This window comes from Cinclus cinclus, chromosome Z, assembly GCF_963662255.1.
Source record: "Cinclus cinclus chromosome Z, bCinCin1.1, whole genome shotgun sequence".
Taxonomy (NCBI): Eukaryota; Metazoa; Chordata; class Aves; order Passeriformes; family Cinclidae; genus Cinclus; species Cinclus cinclus.
Genome location: NC_085084.1, coordinates 48,835,303 through 48,855,027, shown reverse-complemented (window position 1 = coordinate 48,855,027; position 19,725 = coordinate 48,835,303). Strand labels below are relative to the sequence as shown.

The window sequence follows — 19,725 nt, the reverse complement described above, 5'->3', positions numbered from 1 at the left end:
TGACAACTAAATGTTGACAAAATTATGATTTCTACCTACCTTTGGTTTTCCCATTTCTGATAGGAACTATGTAAGCAGCTATTGCTCAAATACCTACACTCAAGAATCCCAACTCAGAAGTGTGATGCAGAATGTGACAACAGTAGTGTTCGACATAATTGCCATTGCATATTTCTTAATCTTACCCCAAGTAGAAAAGTAATTTCATTAGTTCCATTCAAAGCTGTTACCATTTTTAAAGTAGGTATTGTGCAGTCTTCTGATAAGTGCCAGCTGATCCAAAAATGGTTTTAAAAGCTTTTACTGTATGCCAGTGGTGATCTATCAAGTCTAAAGGACCCTAATTTTCCATTTTGTGCAGAAGACACTGCAATTTTAGCACTTGGCTGCAAACACTTAAGTAGACTGGGATGAAGGGCAATTCAAATGCTCAGCTTGATTTGGTAGAACAGCCAGCAGAAGGAGGAAAACCATTAAGCTTTCCCTACAGAACCTGTTGTGACAAAAGGATATTGCACATTCACAAAGCACCTTCACTCTTACTCTTCCCCCTACCCCAAAAGCTACCAGGACTTTTTTTTTCCTTCCCCACTACTGAAGAGGTTACATAAAGTACATCAACAGACCTTGCAATGCAAGCTCCAGCAATGCAAGGCAAGTTAACAATGTAGCTGGTAGGAACAGTGTTGCTCACTGTGGCTCTGTGAGGAACCTGAAATCCGGCAGATTTAAATCTAAAATGAGAGGTGATCAGGCACTATTTAACATATGTACAGTGTTTACACTGTGACACACTTTTGAATTAAGTTCTGCATGGAGCTGACATAATAGATGGTATCTGACAACAAGGTTACGTGAAAAGCCACGTGGAGATGTACTCCACAGTGCCCTGAACCTGTCAGATAACTCCTTCACAATAACGTTGGCCTCGAGCTTGAAACATGGTTCGAAAGCCACGGAAGTTGAGGTAATAATTACTCTAGTCTTTTCTCCTCTTCCAAACTGGCAACTCTTTTTGCGGTTGAAATGGCTAGGCTGCTGACACAACTGTACTCATTTAGAAACCAAATATTTGTAGAGTAAGTACAGTTTTTTTCAGAGAAAAATACTGGCACAATCAATCCTACCATTTTCTCTTTTAAATGAAAACTGTTTTTGCATGTCTTTTGTGGCTGTGCCAACTGTAAAATGCTCTTGAAACATTCACTGCACACCATCAAAACCTTAAGGAGTTTTTCATTCCAATAATTAAAATGTAGGAAAAAAAGAAAATTAATTTATCTTTAAATCCCTTTCAACAGCAAAGCCATCCTACTCAAGAGCTGCAGAGAGCTAACTAAGCTCCTTAATTCCCTCCTGTTTAACCCTCTCCTGAAGACTGATGTTCTAATGAGATATCATTAGAAGACTTTGTCCTTTGCCATGAAGAATTAGAAATGATTCCACAGAACAGTCCAGGATAAAATTAACATGTAACTCCTGTACAACTGGTTAATACAATGCAGCTTGGGAGTTTGTATACTTTTCTACAACAGGCAAGCTACTGAATGACGGATCTGCCTCCAGGCAGGTCACAGAGATCAAAAAGACTCAGCCAAAGAGAAAGAAACCTTGCCATAACTGTTGGGATAGCAGAAACCCAGACACTGTAGTAGTTTATAAGTCTAGCACATGGTTCAGCACTGATGATTTTTTTTTCCTGTGGCTGTCTGCCAATGAACAAAAGATAATCTTGCACCTAACCAATCTAGACATTAAATGCACAGGAAGCCTTATCTTCTGACTTACGACAAAAGATGACAAGCAGAGCTGGCAAAAAAAAAAGACGCAGTGCCCTAGGAGCCAAGGGCAGCAAATCTAAGTACAGCAGGATTTTTAACACCCAACCAACTCTTCATCTTGGCACTAGCAGTTGATTCATCTGCTTTGACAGACACAGATGTCACATAGGGGAAAATCTCACTTGGACGGAAAAGAAACTGAAGACCACACAATGTTCTTATTCATTCTGTCTTGACACATATGAAAACAACCTAAATTAACCCACATCCACCTAAAGAAATCCTCAGGTGGTTGTTTCTGTTTCAGGAATGCAAAACTTGGTCAGTAACTATTCACCCTAAAATAATTTCTAAGAACATAGTATAAGTGTCTACACAAAACATGGTCTTAAGAAAGAAATCTTTGGAATTCCTAAATTAAAGAAGTTTTAAAACCCACACAGAAAAAGAAGGAAACAAAAAAACCCAAAATCTAAATACAAACGTGTCAAAAATATTATTTGGTTGAAACGCAGTAGCACCTTGATTTAAGCACGCATCATGCAGTTAAACACTGCAAAGGGTCTGAGCTAGATTTGTGAGGAAGCCTTTCCATGGCCATTTCTGCACTTAAATGCAACATATTAAAGTGAAAAGCTGTGCCAGTACAGCATGTTTGTGTATGCAAAGTTCACCTCAGTTAAGTCTGTTTATAACAACATTCAAGTATTGACTAACTTTATTTTAGTTAAATTATAACAGATTACTAAATTAAATGAAGACAGAACTGCTGACACAAATCCATCAGTACAAGAACTCAAACTCATTTACATGCAGGCTAACTGCAAGTACTTCATTTTATCTAAGAGACTGTACCTTAACAGTGATGTACACACCACACTCCATAAATAAGCTCTGCTGCAGTGTAATTTTGTTTTTCAAATGGCAGCCTAAGCAATCTGAAGAGTTTCACACATAGCAAGTACAGCATCCAAATAGGAGGAAGACCTTAAAAATATTAAAGCTTGTTCACTGGAAAGTTTCCCCATCACTGCATTTTCCAGTAACAAAGATGTTGTCAGAAATGACAATTTTTCATGTCCCCTGATGATGCCTTGCTAGCATTTGGTTATAAGCCATAAAGCAGGAATAATTTCAGCCTGTCAGGAGTCTAGCTAATGCCCAGTTTCCCCCTAGAGAGAATTCCTGTCAAACGTAATGAGAGCTCCAAAGGCCCTTTCTACAACATAATGAGCACTTAGGCCATGCTGGTGATCAGCCAGCAAAAAGCATCAATTTGAGCCTGGCTACACCCTTGGGGGTAGACGTCACCAGTTAATAAGAATTATGATTACTATCTGTCAAAAGCCTCCTCTGAACTTATCGTTAGCAGTGGAAATTCAGAAAAATGTCATTGTGAGGTTTTTATTTTTTTCTTTTTCCTTTTTTGCTTCCTGTAATCTAAGGCCACCTACATACTGAACTGCAACACCATTTGGCATTCTCACTGCAGGCATCTAAATCAATAGCCTTTAACATGAAGGTGCTACTTTTACCAGAAATTAGAATTACTTAACATGTAGAAGCATAGTATCTGAGACTCACATCCAGAGAAACGTATTTATACCCTCAAAAGCCTACTCTTTTCTTAATAGCACTCAATGAGCAAGTGTGCACTACTCTTCCCAGCTACAACTAACACAGATACAATGCTCTGTCGTAAATATTAAAAGCTTCCAAAGTATCACTGCCTGCCGGGTACATAATTCTAATTGCCACACATACAAAACATTAAACCTTTATACATATGTTAAGGTCAAAGTGGAAACCTTAGTTCTCCCCCACTTCAATCTTGTGGGTTTAATTGATTTTACCTAAAGTTAATTCCTAGTACACTAACTGAAATCACACATTCTCTTGAAAAACCTCCTGAAAATAACATCCATTTCACAGCAAATGAGCTTCCTATACATATACTGGTTTCCTCACAGATTACAGTATGACAAGAAGTTGTTGAAGAGAAAAAATGCAAGAAAAAAAGTCTTGAAATCAGAAAGCTATGAAAAGCCACCTCACAGAAAAACTGACATTCCTCTAGAACACTAGCCGCAAGAAAATTAGCTAAGATACAGTACAAAACTTAGTCAAATACTAAGCTTGCTATTCCATCTGGTTATTTGGTGCATTATTAAAAAAAAAAAAAAAAAAAAAAAAAAGAAAAAAAGAAAAAAAAACAAGTTGTCATAATACAAGTCCTTTTAATGGGATTTCAAACTGAAACAAGCATGCCTCCAAAACCCTAAAGAATACCTACCCAGATTTGCAGATGGAAAACTATCATGGAATTACAATGCCATCTTACCAAATATTATAATTTTAGGAAAAAACAAAACAAAAAAATTGAAAGAACTCAGAGTTACAAAAGCAAAATTCAACTCCGTAATTCACTTGCTTAATGAATGTCTTTGAATATACTGAAGATCCAAAGCCTGAACTAATCAATTTCTTCGCTGTGCCCCAGCCGGTCAGCCATGCTCTTTAATTTAATGAAACAAGAGTTTTAGATGAAATAGCACATACACATCAAGAAAGAATTGTATTGTTGCACTTTGAAATGTGTCCAACTGTGCAACTTCATCTAATGATAATTTTTTTAAGAGGCCATCGATTTCTGAAAGACTTATTGTACTAGGATCTTGATGAAAAAGTGAATGTCAGCATATCTACAGAATACTTACACCCTGCCATTAATGCTTTATTTGGCAGACAATGACTACTCAATTGAGGGTCCTCCGGGCTGTGCAATCATTTAGCTTTTCTTCTCTTATGAGGTCCTTAGTGTCTTGTTCCAGTTCAATACTCTTTTTATTCACCATTATAGTGGCCCTAAGTGTGAATTTTATGGGAACTTGCAAACTCATAGTCATAACTAGAGCTTTCCAAGTCACTAATCTCTTCATACCTTTATAAGGCAGGGATTTGAGTAACTATGACTACATATGCTACACAGACACAGGATCAGTTCTACATGTCAGAGCCTCTACCAGCAACAAAACAAACAAACAAACAAAAAAAAACCACAAAAAAACCCCAACCAAAAAACACAAAACCCAAACTTGCAAAGTACTGAAGCACTTTTTTAAAACGACAGATACAAGACCTTTCCTATTTATGCTAAAGTGTTTCAGGACCAATACCAAACAAGGCATAGCTGCTTAAACCAATCTACACCTCATCTGACAGGAGGTAGGCCAAGGTCTACTAATCAGGCTACAAAACAGGCTATTGATTAGGGCACAATACAGTCATCTAAGCATAAACACCACAGCTACATTTAAATGCACCATACAGAGTGCAGATGTTGTGGCTTAGAAAACAAAATGTCTTACCTGTTTGTGCATTTCAATGTTTAATCCATACGACATTTCATAGTACTGCAAATAAATGAGCATACATTATTTTCTTACGCTGACTTGCTATTAATAGGAGATATCTACTGAAATAAAGATGAAAAATGAATATACTTACCATCACATAATGCCTCTGCATTTCCGTCTTTTCACTTGCCAGTTTCTCACATTCCAATTTAAGGCTACAAAATAGAGCATGTTTTAATGTACCTTGTCATTTTTTTGATATCTACCCTCCCTTTTTGTATTTTGACAGAAGCTGCTAATTAAACAAAACCTCATAAATTAACTTGTGATATAGAAGACTTAATTCCTACTTGAAATAAAATGGCCAAAGAAGAAATTTAAAGAACATTTAATGGGTGCTGTATGAGGCCTGAACTGCCTACAGAACCTAAACATACCCACTCTTCATACTTTGAGAAAGAGCTGCTATTAAGTGCTGCAACTTACAAGTTTGAATAGGGTTTGAATTTCCCTGAAGTATTCTCAGGAGTAAAAAAGATAAAATAGAGGCATTTCTTACTATACAGCATCTAGTAAATGACTGCCAAGTAACATAGCTCAGATTTACAATCACAACTTGAGTATAATTCTTACCTTAAATACATTCTAGCAAATGTTACCACACCCAGTGCTTGACAAAGGGTAATTCTGACTATCATTTAAGGGCAAGTTTCTCTTCCATGTTTGTTTTCATAAACAAAAATAACTTGCATTTAGCACTTGCACCTCTCATCACAAGCAGTGATATAATTCTAAGTACTTCCACTGAGAGCCTCAATATTCCCTTTGTTTTCTATCCAATTGTTTTTTTTTTTAATGATACTTGTGAGCATCCTATGAAACAGTTATTGTCCAAGTGGTATTTTTCACTTACAACTACAAAAACAGATGTTTAGAGTTTACATTGCATTTCTTAAGCAATAAGTGGCTTAAGCTAGTTATTGATTTTTGATAAGACTACAGTATCATAGGTAAAGGAAGAGGAAGCATAACTAAACCCAAGCGATTTCTGACTGGGAAGCCTATTAAATCTCTCTAAATATTCCATGTACACATAAGTACAAAATCAATGAAGATTAATGTTCCTTAGCACCAGATGCCCAGAGTCAGAAAGAACTTGCGCCCTAAATCTCCGAAAAGAATTCAGCAGCAACACACACCCACAAAGAATTTCTGAAGGGCAGAGTAGCAACAAGGAGAGCACCCCACGTCTTCCATGGATTCTGATAAACTTTGTGTTTCTACTCTGAGTACTTGTGCGTTTTAACCGTCCTCCCTGGCTCTCAACCACAGGACGCTGACATTTTATTAATTTTTGCATTTATACCACAGACAAAAGAGCAAACATGAGAAGCAGCCTCCTTAACGCGCTGTGCCACAGAACTGGCGCAGGTCTTCTCTCGATATACTGAAATGACCCCTCCCCACATACGGGTTCCCAAGACACAGTATATTTTATCAAACGCAGAGGTGCGGGACGCTCCAGTTTCGACAGTCCAGCTTTCTCAGCTGCCCGGGGAGCACGGGCCCGCTCAGGGCAGGGCAGGGCAGGGCAGTCTCCCCCGTACGGGCTCCGTCCGCCCGTCAGGCCCCGCCCGGGGCGGACCGGGGCTGCCCGCGCTCCGCTCGCCGGCCCGTCGGGGTCGGTCCCTCGGCGGGGCTCTGCCGCGACGCCGCACGCCACCGCCTGGACGCGCCCGTTCGGTGCAGCCCCCCGAGCCCGGCCGGGGACCGGGCGGTAGTCCCTGGTCCCGGGGCGGCCCGCCGGCCCTCACCTGTGGTACTGCGCCTGCAGGAACTGGAACTCTTCTTTGATGCGGTCCAGCGACTCCGGGATGGTGAATTTGAAAGGCTGGCCCGCAGCCTGGTGCGGGGTCTGGCGCGGTGGCGGCACGGGAGAGAGATGCACGTTCAGACACTGCGCGGCCGCCCCGTGGGGAAGAGGAGGTGGCGCTGCCCATCGCGCCCGGGCCGGAGGGGAGGGATGGAGAGAGCGCCCGGCCCGGTCCGCCCCCGCCCCGGAGCGCTGCGCACTTGTTACCCACCTTCCCGTCCCTCATCTGCGGTGGGGCCGAGGTTAACCGCGCTCCGGCTCCGACCCACCCGCTCCTGCCGCCGCCGTCTACACGAAAGCGGGGCGTGCCGGCTCCTCCCCACCGACCCCCGATGAGGCGGCACAGCCAGCCCCATTCCGGGAGCTGTGTTCGGTGGATGCTGCCCGGCCCGGCAGCGACCCCCCGTCCTTCCCAAGCTGCCCACGCAACAAAAAGTAGAGGGGGACGCTCCGACAAGCAGGATGAGCCGCTCCACCCCGGAGGGAACGAACTTGTGAGGGTACCTTCCTCTCCCTTCCCCAGGTCCAGCCGAGCAAGCGAGCCGGAGGTGCGCACCGGACCGCCCGGCCCTCGCCCTGCGCCCCGGACTCCCGGAACGGCGGCCCAAGCCGTACTTACGGGGTGCCGGCTCTGGGGGAACATGGCTCCGGCCGCGGCGGGTCTCCCTCGCAGCGCGCTTCTCGCGGCGAGACTCCCCGCCCTGCCCCGGCTTCACACCCGGTGCGCCAAGGGGACAGGAGCGGCGACACCCGCCGGCAGCCTTCCCTCCACCGCCGCGGGCAGCAGCGGGGCGAGGCGCGGCTCAGTGCCTCCGCCGCGGGGACATCCCCCAGCCGCGGCGTCCTTTGTTGCTGTCGTTCCAAGGAGGACCGAAGGTGGCCGGAAAAAGCGGACGGGCCGCGCTTGGGACGGTCACCACACTCCGCGCTCCTTCGGCGGCGCTTCGACCTGCGGGCGGCGCCCGCAACGCCCGGGTGCGGCGGGACGGGACCCGACGGGAGACGAGGAGAGGCAACAGCCGCCCCTCAGCGGGAGCGAATAATCCCTTCCACGGACTCGCAAGTGGTCGATGCGATTGTAAGGCCGGAAACCCCGAGCGGAGGCGACTCCTCTCTCCCACTTCTGCCCCTTGTCAAAAGGGGAAAATCCAGCCTGAGGCAGAGGGTCGCAGTGTCCGCGGCGGGACCGTCGCAAGCCGAAGGGGCGAAAAAAAGTCTCCAGGGAGGGACGCGTTGGTCCCAGGCGTCGGCGCAGGGGCCAAACCACCGGCAAGACCCAGAGAGATGAACAAGGGAGTAAGGCAGGAGGAGGAGGTGGAGGAAGGAGGCGGGCGGGGGCTCTTGCACAGCCGTCCCCGATCGGACCAGCTCCAATAGCACATGCACGAAACGCTGGAGGGCAGAGGAAAGGGTACCACACACGCAGAACAGACTCTTCCGTTTGTTGCAGAGAAGTTCCTTAGGACAAAAAGAAAGCAAACCCCTCAAGATGCTCTCTGGCCTTAGCGTCCAAGCGACAAGCCCTGTCGGGGAAGATTTAAAGGAAAAAAAATAGAAACGAGACCGTCCGTTTGAGGTTTAAATCAGACGGGAAGCTCCTTCGTGCAACGGCACCGCTACAGCCTCCTACAGGCCGTCGCGTATCTGGGAGCTGCGCGTCTCACCAGAGCCCCCCGAACGCGATACATCGCGGCGACATCAGCAGGAGCATCATCCTCATCCTCGCTCTCCTCCGCGGTGGCCCGCCGCTCCTCGTCGACCCGGGATAAAGTTCTCCCCAGATGAAAAATCCGAGCACGAGCGGAACACGACCGGTTTCCTTTGCCCCGTCCCCTCCGCGACGGCCAAGGGCAAGGGGAAGCCGAGGCGGCGGCCTGTCGGGCGGCGGGACCTGAGCGCGGCCGTGGCCGAGCAGGACACGCCGAGCTCGCCCGCGCCGCTTACATTAGCACGCGGTTTCACACTCCGCCGGCTAACCAGACGCACGGCCCCGCCTACGCCGCCGCGCGGGGGGGCGGCTGCCCAATCGCCGGCCACGACGCCAACGTGGGCCCGTGACGCGCCGCTGCCCCGCGAGCCAATGGCGAGAGCCGGAATCGCGCCGCCTCTCGCCTTTCGCTGGGAAACGTTTTTGTGGAGCTGCGGCGGGAGCGCTCGGAGCTGGCCAATGGGAGGGCGCGGGGCGCACTGCGCCGCGGGGGGGCGGGGAAGGTCGGCGGGAAGGAGAGCGGGGAGGCCGAGCTGTCCATCAAAGTAACGTGGGGCTCCCGCGCGGGGGGTGGGGCCGCGCCGGCGGACGCGCGGCGCCTGCGCGCGCCCCTCCTCTGCCTCCGCCGGAGCCCCGGGCGTGAGGCGGCTCCGCGCCCCACGGGCAGCGGCCTCGCACTGCCGCCAGCGCTGCCTGCCCGCAGCACTGCCTGCCCCCCGCACTGCCGCCAGCACTGCCTGCCCCCAGCACTGCCTGCCCTCCGCACTGCCTGCCCTCCGCACTGCCTGCCCCCCGCACTGCCCCCAGCACTGCCTGCCCCCAGCACTGCCTGCCCCCCGCACTGCCCCCCGCACTGCCCCCCGCACTGCCTGCCCCCAGCACTGCCTGCCCCCAGCACTGCCTGCCCCCCGCACTGCCCCCCACACTGCCTGCCCCCCACACTGCCTGCCCCCCGCACTGCCCCCCACACTGCCTGCCCCCCACACTGCCTGCCCCCCACACTGCCTGCCCCCCACACTGCCTGCCCCCCGCGCTGCCTGCCCCCAGCACTGCCTGCCCCCCGCACCGCCCCATCCCGCACGGCGAGGCGCGCTGACAGCGCGGCGGGCGGGTCGGGCGCACGGCCCCTCCTCGTTCTCCGGGCGACAGCGGCGGGGCCGTGGCACCTGCTGACAGTACGCCACGGAAAACGCCGAGAGGAAGGATAAGGCCTCCCGCGTGCTTGTGGGGCTCAGAGCACGCCAGCTGCTGTGTTGGTTGGAATGACCCTCTGATCAGACGGAAGTTGTCCTTTGGGGAAAACTGTCTTCTTTTTAAGAGGGGCCTTATCTAGGAAAGCTGTCAATAACTTTGGTTTGTAGGCCCACTTGAGGTAGATGAGGGTCAGACAAATTCCACAGACTGTGTGCTTGCTGAGGAGATGACAAATAGTGTCATAGCTTGCAGTGGGAAGTAAACTCCAAAACGTATCCTCTGTTAGCCAGCACCTTATTCATAGCAGAATTCCACAATGAAGCGTGAAATACCTCTGGACTTAAAACAGTGCCATAAGACACACTTTTACTGTTGGTATACACTTGTGTGCTACCTGAAAAGAGGTCTTAGAATGTTGAATCACATCTTTTAAACACGGTAAGGATAATGTTACACTGTGCCTTTTTCTTAAAATTCCCACCTGACCCTTTTGCTAGATATAGACTACTTCCTTAGAATTGAGTTGAGCTTCATCTTGTATGCTAAAGAAAGAGCAGTCTGCTTAAAATTTTATAGGAAAATTAATGTTTTGCAATATCAGGGTTAAGTTTTATCATCCAGAGTGATAATTTCCCATTATTATTCCCAGAATATTTTATATCCCCAGTTTTACTTAAAAACATCCAACACAAAAGGGAGTGAAACTGCCTCAGACTTCTGAAAAGAAATGAAGTTAGGGCTTCATTCCAGGACTGCAGAGTATTGTCAGTGAACACTGATACATCTGTCTCTGTGCATGTCTGTGTACATGTGTATCTCTGCATTTAATGGTGTCTGTATGTATAGGTGTACATATGTATTTGTGTATGTGTTTCTGTATATGGTGCATGTGTGCATACATTCTGGGGAGCATATAAATAAATGTGGGCTTTTAATGGTTTGTAAGAGATGAGGCAAAAATACCCTTGATAGTGAGCTTTGATAGATTGTGGTTCCCAGGATTGGAGTGTAAACTTGTCTGGTGTTCCACCTGCATAAGCAAAGCTAAAAATCCTGCATTCTGTTCCCAGCTCTTCCCTTGTCTTGGACAAGCCAACTCACTGCTCTGTTCATGGCAATGGAAAGCTTAATTACTTAATGCGTATTAAAGTACTTAGATCTTCAGATGAAAGGTGCCATAAAAATGCAAACTATGATTATATACTTTGTGTGTGTACCTAGTAGCTATGGAGTCTATAATAATGTAACACTTACCTAACTTTCGCTGTACTTTGCCTAACCTGCTGGCACAAGCTGTTAATGAGATATTGACAGATACGACATTAGAACAACACAGTGTTTTGGAACATAAACAAAAGGGATTTGTTTTTTCCTTAATTGCTCACCTACATGAAAGTTGAAATGTCTTGTTACCTGTATTTGTCAACACTAAAACGTCCAAGGCATGTTTTAACAGAAAGAGAAAAGCTCTGTTTTCCTGGTTCTTATTAGCAAGTGCTTTTAACCTACTTTGATTCTGGAATCAGACACTTAAGGGCATTTTGAATCTTATCCATTACATTTGAGATAGAAGAACTGTACAAGTAGAAGCAGAATCAAATGCGCTGTTTGTTTTGTTTGTTTTTTGGTTTTTGTTTTTTTTTCAAATGAGAGCTACTGGCATTACCTAGCAGGAATAATAACCAACATTATCTGATGTATAACTAATTTATAATGCATCATCATTGGCTCATTGAAACATTAAAAAGTTTCTTTTTGTTGGAAGGTTATAAATCTGGATTAATTCCAGGAAACTAAGCATTCTCATTCCATGGCAATATTCACCATTTAAACCATAGAAAGGCAGCAAAATATGGCTAAGCATGTTGTATTCAAGTGGGTAGCATTTTATACCAGATCATTCTGCCACGATGCTATATATACTCTACACAGTTCTCCAACTGAATTTAAAAGACTTGTTTTTAAATATCTGTCTCAGGTTTCAAAAATAAAAATATTTCCTTCAGTTTTAACCCCCTCAACCATTCTGTCCAGTCATTCATATTACTGTGTTGTTTGGAACTAGTTGTATTTTACTGTGAAAAATTTAGTGTCATCTTCCTACCTCATAAAGAAAAGGGCCTAATCCTAAACTGCCTATGTACAGAAAATTCACACTGGAAGCAGTTGGAGCTTTGAGTACAAAAAACAACAACAACAACAACAACAAAAACAAAAAACAAAAACAGAACAAAAAAAACCACTCTTGGGTCCAAAATGTAGGTTAAAAATACTGAAAGGGTATTAGATGTAGCATCCATTTTTAGTGAAACTATGTATTACATGTTGTTCTGTCTAATGTGCTGTTTATTATTTTTTCCTTCACTCTTCACAATACTATTTACGAGCAATATTTTTTAACTTTGTGCAAACTGGCACATAAAACAAAGATGTTGATAATGTTAATCACTGTTAGCTGCAGGTGGGCAGTAAACAATGCACTGTGATTTGTCCCACTTTTCTACTCTCTATATAGTGAGAGCAAGTCAATGGAGGAAGCAATTCTAGAATGCAACAGAGTTTATGCTTTCAAAGTTTTAGATAGATCACTGGATTTTCAGCTGTAAGAGAAACATGTGTGTATTATTGGGCATGGGGGTTGTTTGGTTTGTTTTAGGGTTTGGTTTGTTTGTTTTTAATGCCAGTGTGGTGCAGGTGAAATTAAAAAAAACCAAAACCTGAATCATACAGTACATGTGGTGCAGTAGTGACTGTCTATACAGTTAAAAGAATAATAATTATTGTAAGGGCATGCAAAAAAATATCACTTCTAAATTATTCATTTATTTGTGAAGTGCAAATGATATGAGCAGGGTAAAGCTATTACATTCCTAATTATTTGCTGTCTTTTGGCTAATAGCCATTGCATACTCTCTTAGTAATTTGATTTCTTTTTAATTAGTAGCTTTCCTTGTAGGAAAGAATGTTCAAAAAGCAGCACTAGGTAATTTTACTATCATGACTGTATTCACTGCCCCTATTCCTTTACCCTTAAAAAAATCCCCAAGCTGAATTAAAAAAAAAAAAAAAAAGTCAGTAGCAGATTGTGCAGCAGTAAAACCTCAAATAGAATCAGATCCAAAGAATCTCTTTTGGCTTCACACAATATGGTAAAATTAGAGATTGCAGGAAACCAAAAAAATTAAACCAGGAACATTTGAAAAGAAATGACCAGGCTTTATGAAAATGACACATTGACTGGTCAGCGTGTTTTTTTTATCGACAATTTCTTTGTTGAGGCATAGATCAAAGAAACATGCATATGTTTTCATTTTGTTCTAAGTCGAACTAGAAAATTACATCCAGATGTTTAATAGGCATTCTGTTGGTTTTCTGCATTGATTAGATATGTTGGTACTGTTTGCTTACAAGTGTAGCCGGATCATTAGCTAATGCAAAGAAATGTTTGTAGCGAGTTGCTAATTAGGTCTTTTGGAAACTCTCCATACTAAGGAACAATTTGTACAGTGGCCAGAAAACTTGGGTACTTGAGAAGTCGCTTTCCCTTCTGTGTCTGGGAAAAAACAGTTAGTCGCTTTCCCTAATCTCCTTTTGCCTACAGGGATTGCAGCTTGATCCCAGTGGGTTGAAGTGCAAATAAATTAGGAAGAGACCACACACACGCATGTGCAGGCACACACACACGCACACACACACACAGAGTCCCCACACACATTCCCCCCTCCACCCTCAATCTGCTCTTTCATTCAAAATTCAGTTGTACAATCTTACAAAAAGCAAGCCAAAATGGAGTGCTTAAAACTAAAACGTGTTAAATTCTCATCATTCATGTTATTAAATACGCAGTATTTTTGAGCATACTTTAGATACAGATGGGGAAGCCCTTTATGATAAATGAGTGTACTTGAATTCATTACTGTGGTACTTATAATTAAAGTAGCTCTTTCTCAACTTCACTATTTCTTCAGGGTACTTAAAGACAAAGCTTGGGGAAAGTGTATACATGGATGACAGAAGGGTGAAAGAGGCACAAAAGAAATTTATTCATCTGTGTTTTGTTAAGTCCAAAAAGAGGTCAGATGTATTACCTGTTTACAATATTGACAGAGAAATTGTTGTAGACTTCATGGCTCTGGCCTGATAACCTTCTGGGTGCAATGTCACCTTTCAAAGGATGCTTGACAGTGTCAATGACCTTTCTAATAAAGACCACTTGCCAGTGTATCACACCTCAGCCCATAGCAGAATGAGGCCTCCATTGCAGGAGGTGACAACTAAAGAAGTAGTGTGTGTGTGTGTATTTTGTACAGTAAATGAGAGAGCATGATCATACCAGCTCCCTGATCCTGTCATCACACACATGACAAAGTTTTGCTCCTGGAAATAGTCCCTTTGAAGTCCATGACAATACTTGCTTGAAAAAAGATGTCTTTGTGTCAGACTTCACCAGATCAGGCCCATGCATACAGAATAGTAGGTTGTGTGTGACATACATATGCAAAACACATGTATTTTTACCAATGACGCCATGCAAGTGTGGAAGTTTTATTCCCCTTTTTGAGAGCTACCTAAAACAGAAGGTTGCCACAAGGGTACAGTTAATCATTGCACTTCAGTGGACTAGTTGTGGTATACTATTTTTCCTCGCCTGGCAAAATACTAAAACTTTTCCATCCTGTTTTGGTTCCATATATATAGTCTTCTGACAGAATTGAATGGAGTTTTTTTCCCCCTAAGCTGTCAATAACATTAGAAAGAGTCTACAGATCACCAAAGACCCTTAGACTTAAAGCCATAGGGGAAATAGTATTGAGGCAAATGGTCTTCTGGAAATGATGCTTTCAAAACATTTGTTGAAATGGCTGATGGAAGTTTCACTGTACAAAGAAAAATTGTCTGAGAGGGAAGGATGGCTCCAAGTGCACTGGCATTTCAGGATTAGGAACAACAACTAACTTGCTGCTGCTAAGGTACATGAAGCTCTATCCTTTACCCTAGTATCTGTTCTCCACATATGAAAGCAGCTTCCTTTAGGAATCTTTAAAGTACAGATATTGTATAAAATATTTAGTGTGGAACCACAGCTCTCTGTCAGCCAGTAAGAAGCAGATTCAGCTGAAAGTTGGCTAGAGTTTGGCAGCTGTTTCCTCCCATACCTCAGTCTCCCAGTACTTTACAAGAGGATCTTGCCTACTGAGATCATAAACACTGTTTGAGCTGCTCTTATACCAACCTTCTACTCCAGACCTCAGATTTCATTCTGGTAGAGTCTAGATGAGAACAGATTGTCTTGTCCTGCTGTCTCATCATAATGCAGATGCTGTAATGCACTGGCATGCTACAGCTACAACATCTGTGGAGATGCTCTTCCACCACTGGTGGCCAAAAGGCATTAAGTCTGTTTCCAGCTTCCCCCATGCCCTAAAAGCTCTGGGCTCCCATATTCTTGAGGAAATGGAATTAACAAATATGTCTCTTAGGACCCAATGAGAAGTGGAGAAATTATGTGAAAGAAGTTGTTGCACAAGGATAGTGATGGTAGTGATAGGGAGGAGAACTGTGGAGAAGAATTAAATTGGGAAGGAACATTTCAGTACCTCTGTGATGCAATTGTTAACAAATGTGGAAAATTCCTTAGTAAAACACCATTGAACTTCAGGCAAGATTGCAAACAGTAACAGTTGCTCACAGTATAAAATGAAAATAATTAACTGCCTGAGTCATCCAAACTGTCTACCTCTGTTTTTCTACTTATACTGCTCTTCCACTACATTCAATGCAGAAGTCTGTTTATATCTTGAGGGGTTAACAAGTAATGAAAACTGTGATTATTAATAGAGTGTATCTATTTTCCAAAATACAAAATAATAATTTTGCACCATTTGACATACACATAAATTTGTCACTAGTATGTATCATCTACTCAGTGCTCAAGTGAATATCCCCATAAAGCATCCAATCAAAAAGGCATGTCTTACAACTATCCATCTATTCTGATACACTGGCATCCTCATAATCATTGGCATCACCCAGTAGAAAGTTGCTATGAAGGTAAGGAAAAATAGATCCATCCTGTTCAATTCCTCTAAAATACTGATATACCTTCTAATTCAGAAAACCACATCATGATTGCACAGGCAGTAAAATAATCATGGTTAGCAGTCCAAATATCTGAATATTTAGTTATAAGAAAGCATGATGAAGAATTGATACTGCTTGTTAAGAAGAGAGCAGCCAAAGTCACTGGAATTATATCTTTTGAAAACAAGAGAGCTAATAAGTACAGTATAGGTGGGATGTTGACCATTGCTTGAGTGTAGAGGGGATGGTGGGGGCAGGGAGGGGTTGCGTTTCATTGTTTCTGGTCTCTGTTGGGTTCTTTTTGTTGTTGGTTTGTTGGGTTAATGTGTGCCTTGCACAAGAAGGACTTTCCATCTATCTGCCTGAGTTCAAAAGCAATGAAAAGTATTGCACATATTCATAATTTACTATTATAAATTCAGTATTTGGTAGTAAGACGTTTTCTACCCAGCCTCTCACATTTTCTGCTGTAGTTTTACTGTCTGTTAATGTGCTTATGCATGCTCAGGTGCTCAGCTGTCCGAGTTAAGTAGCATCCATGCAGAAGAAAATCTCAATGCAACATAACCCTAGAGCATAACTCAAGAGAATGTCTATGCCCTAAAACTGGCAGTAGATTGTAGTTTGGGAACAGACTGAATCTCATAAGTGAAACCATTATATCTTCATTAATTTTGCAATGAAATAGTTTGCAGATCTCACCCATGTAAACCTCATAAAGCAGAGAGTAAGCAGCACAAGGAATATAGGAATAGAGGTGCCCATGCAGCACAAGGCATTATTATACACTGAAGTAAGTATTCTTATATGGCCCATATTTTGTTTTTAAGTAAGGTGTTTCACTTAAATGAAGAAGTATTACTAGTCTTCTGAATGTGGCAGGACAATACAATAGGACTTATATCAATTCTTTTCACATCTGCAAGTGAAATCTCTCCTCTCCTCTCCTCTCCTCTCCTCTCCTCTCCTCTCCTCTCCTCTCCTCTCCTCTCCTCTCCTCTCCTCTCCTCTCCTCTCCTCTCCTCTCCTCTCCTCTCCTCTCCTCTCCTCTCCTCTCCTCTCCTCTCCTCTCCTCTCCTCTCCTCTCCTCTCCTCTCCTCTCCTCTCCTCTCCTCTCCTCTCCTCTCCTCTCCTCTCCTCTCCTCTCCTCTCCTCTCCTCTCCTCTCCTCTCCTCTCCTCTCCTCTCCTCTCCTCTCCTCTCCTCTCTTTTCACCTCAATTCTTTTCTTTCCTCTAGATTTTTCTTGAGCTCAACAAAGATGAGAAACACTTCTCAAAAGGAAGATGTAAACATTTAGGTTATTTCCTACATGCATTTTGCCTGAGAAATTCTACAGTCTTGCAGATCAGTTCAGAATATGGCACTTAATTTTCAAGAGAAATGTACTACCTGCAATGAAAAGCAGTTGCTTCAATGCAGCTCCTCTAAAAGAGTAGAGGTATGTAATTAATTTAATTAGTGTGGTAACACTTTGTCCATTTTGGTTTTATTTACATGGTTTTTTTACAAGTTTGATTTTGTCTGTGTTTCTTATAAATTCTGATGTGTCTGGATGTATAAAGTTACCTCAATGCCTATCTCAAGTCTCCATTTAAGTAAGCAGGTTTTTTATTTTTAAATCACACCTAGTTTGAATTAGAGGGTTATAAATTTTCTTTTCTTAAACTATCAATTTCACAGGGAGGAAAAAGAAAGCAAATAAATGTTGGGAGAAAAAAAATCACAGATTGTTGAACTTTAGGTCTGTCTTAGTCTGAGACATTATGGGAAGCAAAGAGACTGTGTTCTAAAGGATTTTTCTTAAAGTGGTTCACATAGGGCTCCTGCTGATCTGGTCAGATGGTGCAGACAAGGTCCCACATGTCTTTAAATAAGTTTTGAGTATTGGTTGTTTCTCTCTGAACTAGCCAGCCAAACCACAAGACAACTTCTGAATTCTCAATTGAGTGAAACTCCCCACAAGCAAATTGCTCAACAAAGCCTGGCATATTTTGCCCCTGTGTTTGAAAACAATAGGAGAGAGAAACATGTTTACTTCTTTTCCAATTTACTTCTATCCCAAGCTGTTGGACACTTCACAGAAGGCCCTAGAAGGGCAGCAGGTCGTTTATGGAGTATTGCACTAGAATGGTTGTTTTCTAATGGTTTCCATTGAATGTGGGCTGCCAGCTGCAGCACAGCCATAAACCTCATCGCCTTTCTCTGCCTCACACATTATCCTACCTTGTGTAGTACAATAAGTCAAGCTGATGTGTCCCTATCCCCTGAGTCATAAAGCATGAAAGACTTTCAATGAATGAGGTACAGGGCTAACTATAGAGCTTTATGCGTTCAACAGGTCCCATTCATTTCAGATGAGGTAAGATTTCATCCTAGGTATCTGACATGTTTTATTTTCAGTAAAATATACCGAATGCCCTAAGATACATTGAGAATTTTCCTTTCTCTCAGAGAGAAAAGCAACTATCCAGAATCACCTATGTTAACTTAATTGTCAAGCACAGCTTTCTTTTCAAGGAACCTGGGCAAATGCAGAAATATTGCTGGGTGTAGAATGTTACTGTAGGGAAGATTTGCCCCTCTTTGTCCACTCCTTCTTATTTTAAGGTCTTTCATAATTTTGCTGCTCTTCATTAATATCTTCTTCTTTTGCCAATGAAAAACATCTGGGACTGGTTTACTTACTTCCACAAAGAAGTGCTAGTATATGGTTTATCTGGAATACAGTACTAGAAAATACTTATAAGCAGCCCTTGAGTTCACAAAAACCCAATTCTTTCTCAAGGTATCCTTTCACTTGCTTTTGCTTGGGTGGGTTTTTTTTTTATTTGTTTGGGTTTGTTTTGTCTTTTGGGGTTTTTTTGTTGGTTGTTTTTTGGGAAGGTTTTGGGGGTTATTTTGGTTTTTTTGTTTGGTTTGGTTCAGTTTTGCATTCGTTTGGATTTTTTATTCCACAGAGTTTTCTAATGGGAATGTAGCAACAGTATAAAAATAGAAATCTTCAAATTAATCAGCTGATTATATTGATAGGGCCCTGAATTTTATATATCATTGCAAGACATCTACAGTAAATCTCCAGTAAAAATGAAGAAATCTTTCATTGGCATAGTAAGTACTTGAAAAGCATGAGACAGTGGAAAATTAAGCACTGCTTTAGATATTTGCTTTGTTGGATTATTACTTTTTTTTTTGTCATTGAAAACATTTGAGAAACCATTACATGATGTCTTGGGCCTAGTTAGATATTTTCCTACTGAGTGGGAAATTATTACAGAAAACTGGGCTACTAGCATCTGGCCCAATCCAGGAAGATTTTTCCTCTATAGAAGGCAGACTGTACTGCCTTAAGTCTCTGATTGAACTCTATCTTCTAACTAGTATATGACTATTAATTGCCTACTTAAGAATAAGATACATCACTTGAATGAAAAAGTTAATATTAATGCTTTCCCAAATTTTCTGGAAAAGTATATTTTATAAATACCCTGAACATAAGAAATAATAGAAAAATTTATAAATGCTATTCCCAGTTTTCTCTTGTATTAGCTGAACAAAAAGGTCAACTCACAGGTACTATTTAGGGCATTAAGTGCAGCAAAATTATGGATAGAACATAAAATATTGTATGATACAGGATATAATTTTGTTTCTTGATTGCTTTGGAAAAAAACAATTTACTGTTCTTCAGTAAATCATATATATGTGTGTGCATATATATATATATATATATA

General features: G+C 42.9%; 1 protein-coding gene across 8 annotated transcripts in view; it reads right to left on the bottom strand.

Annotated features, from left to right (window-relative positions):
* The window catches only part of TLE1 (TLE family member 1, transcriptional corepressor), a 70,749-nt gene extending 63,096 nt beyond the window's left edge, over positions 1–7,653 (bottom strand). For all 8 annotated transcript variants that reach the window (XM_062513758.1, XM_062513757.1, XM_062513759.1 and 5 more), the window contains exons 1-4: positions 7,630–7,653; positions 6,952–7,052; positions 5,289–5,352; positions 5,150–5,194 (exon numbers count right to left, since the gene is read on the bottom strand). In XM_062513758.1, the coding sequence (XP_062369742.1) occupies positions 5,150–5,194; positions 5,289–5,352; positions 6,952–7,052; positions 7,630–7,653 (234 nt within the window). The remainder of the gene's footprint in view (positions 1–5,149; positions 5,195–5,288; positions 5,353–6,951; positions 7,053–7,629) is intronic.
* Between the last annotated feature and the right edge of the window lie 12,072 nt (positions 7,654–19,725).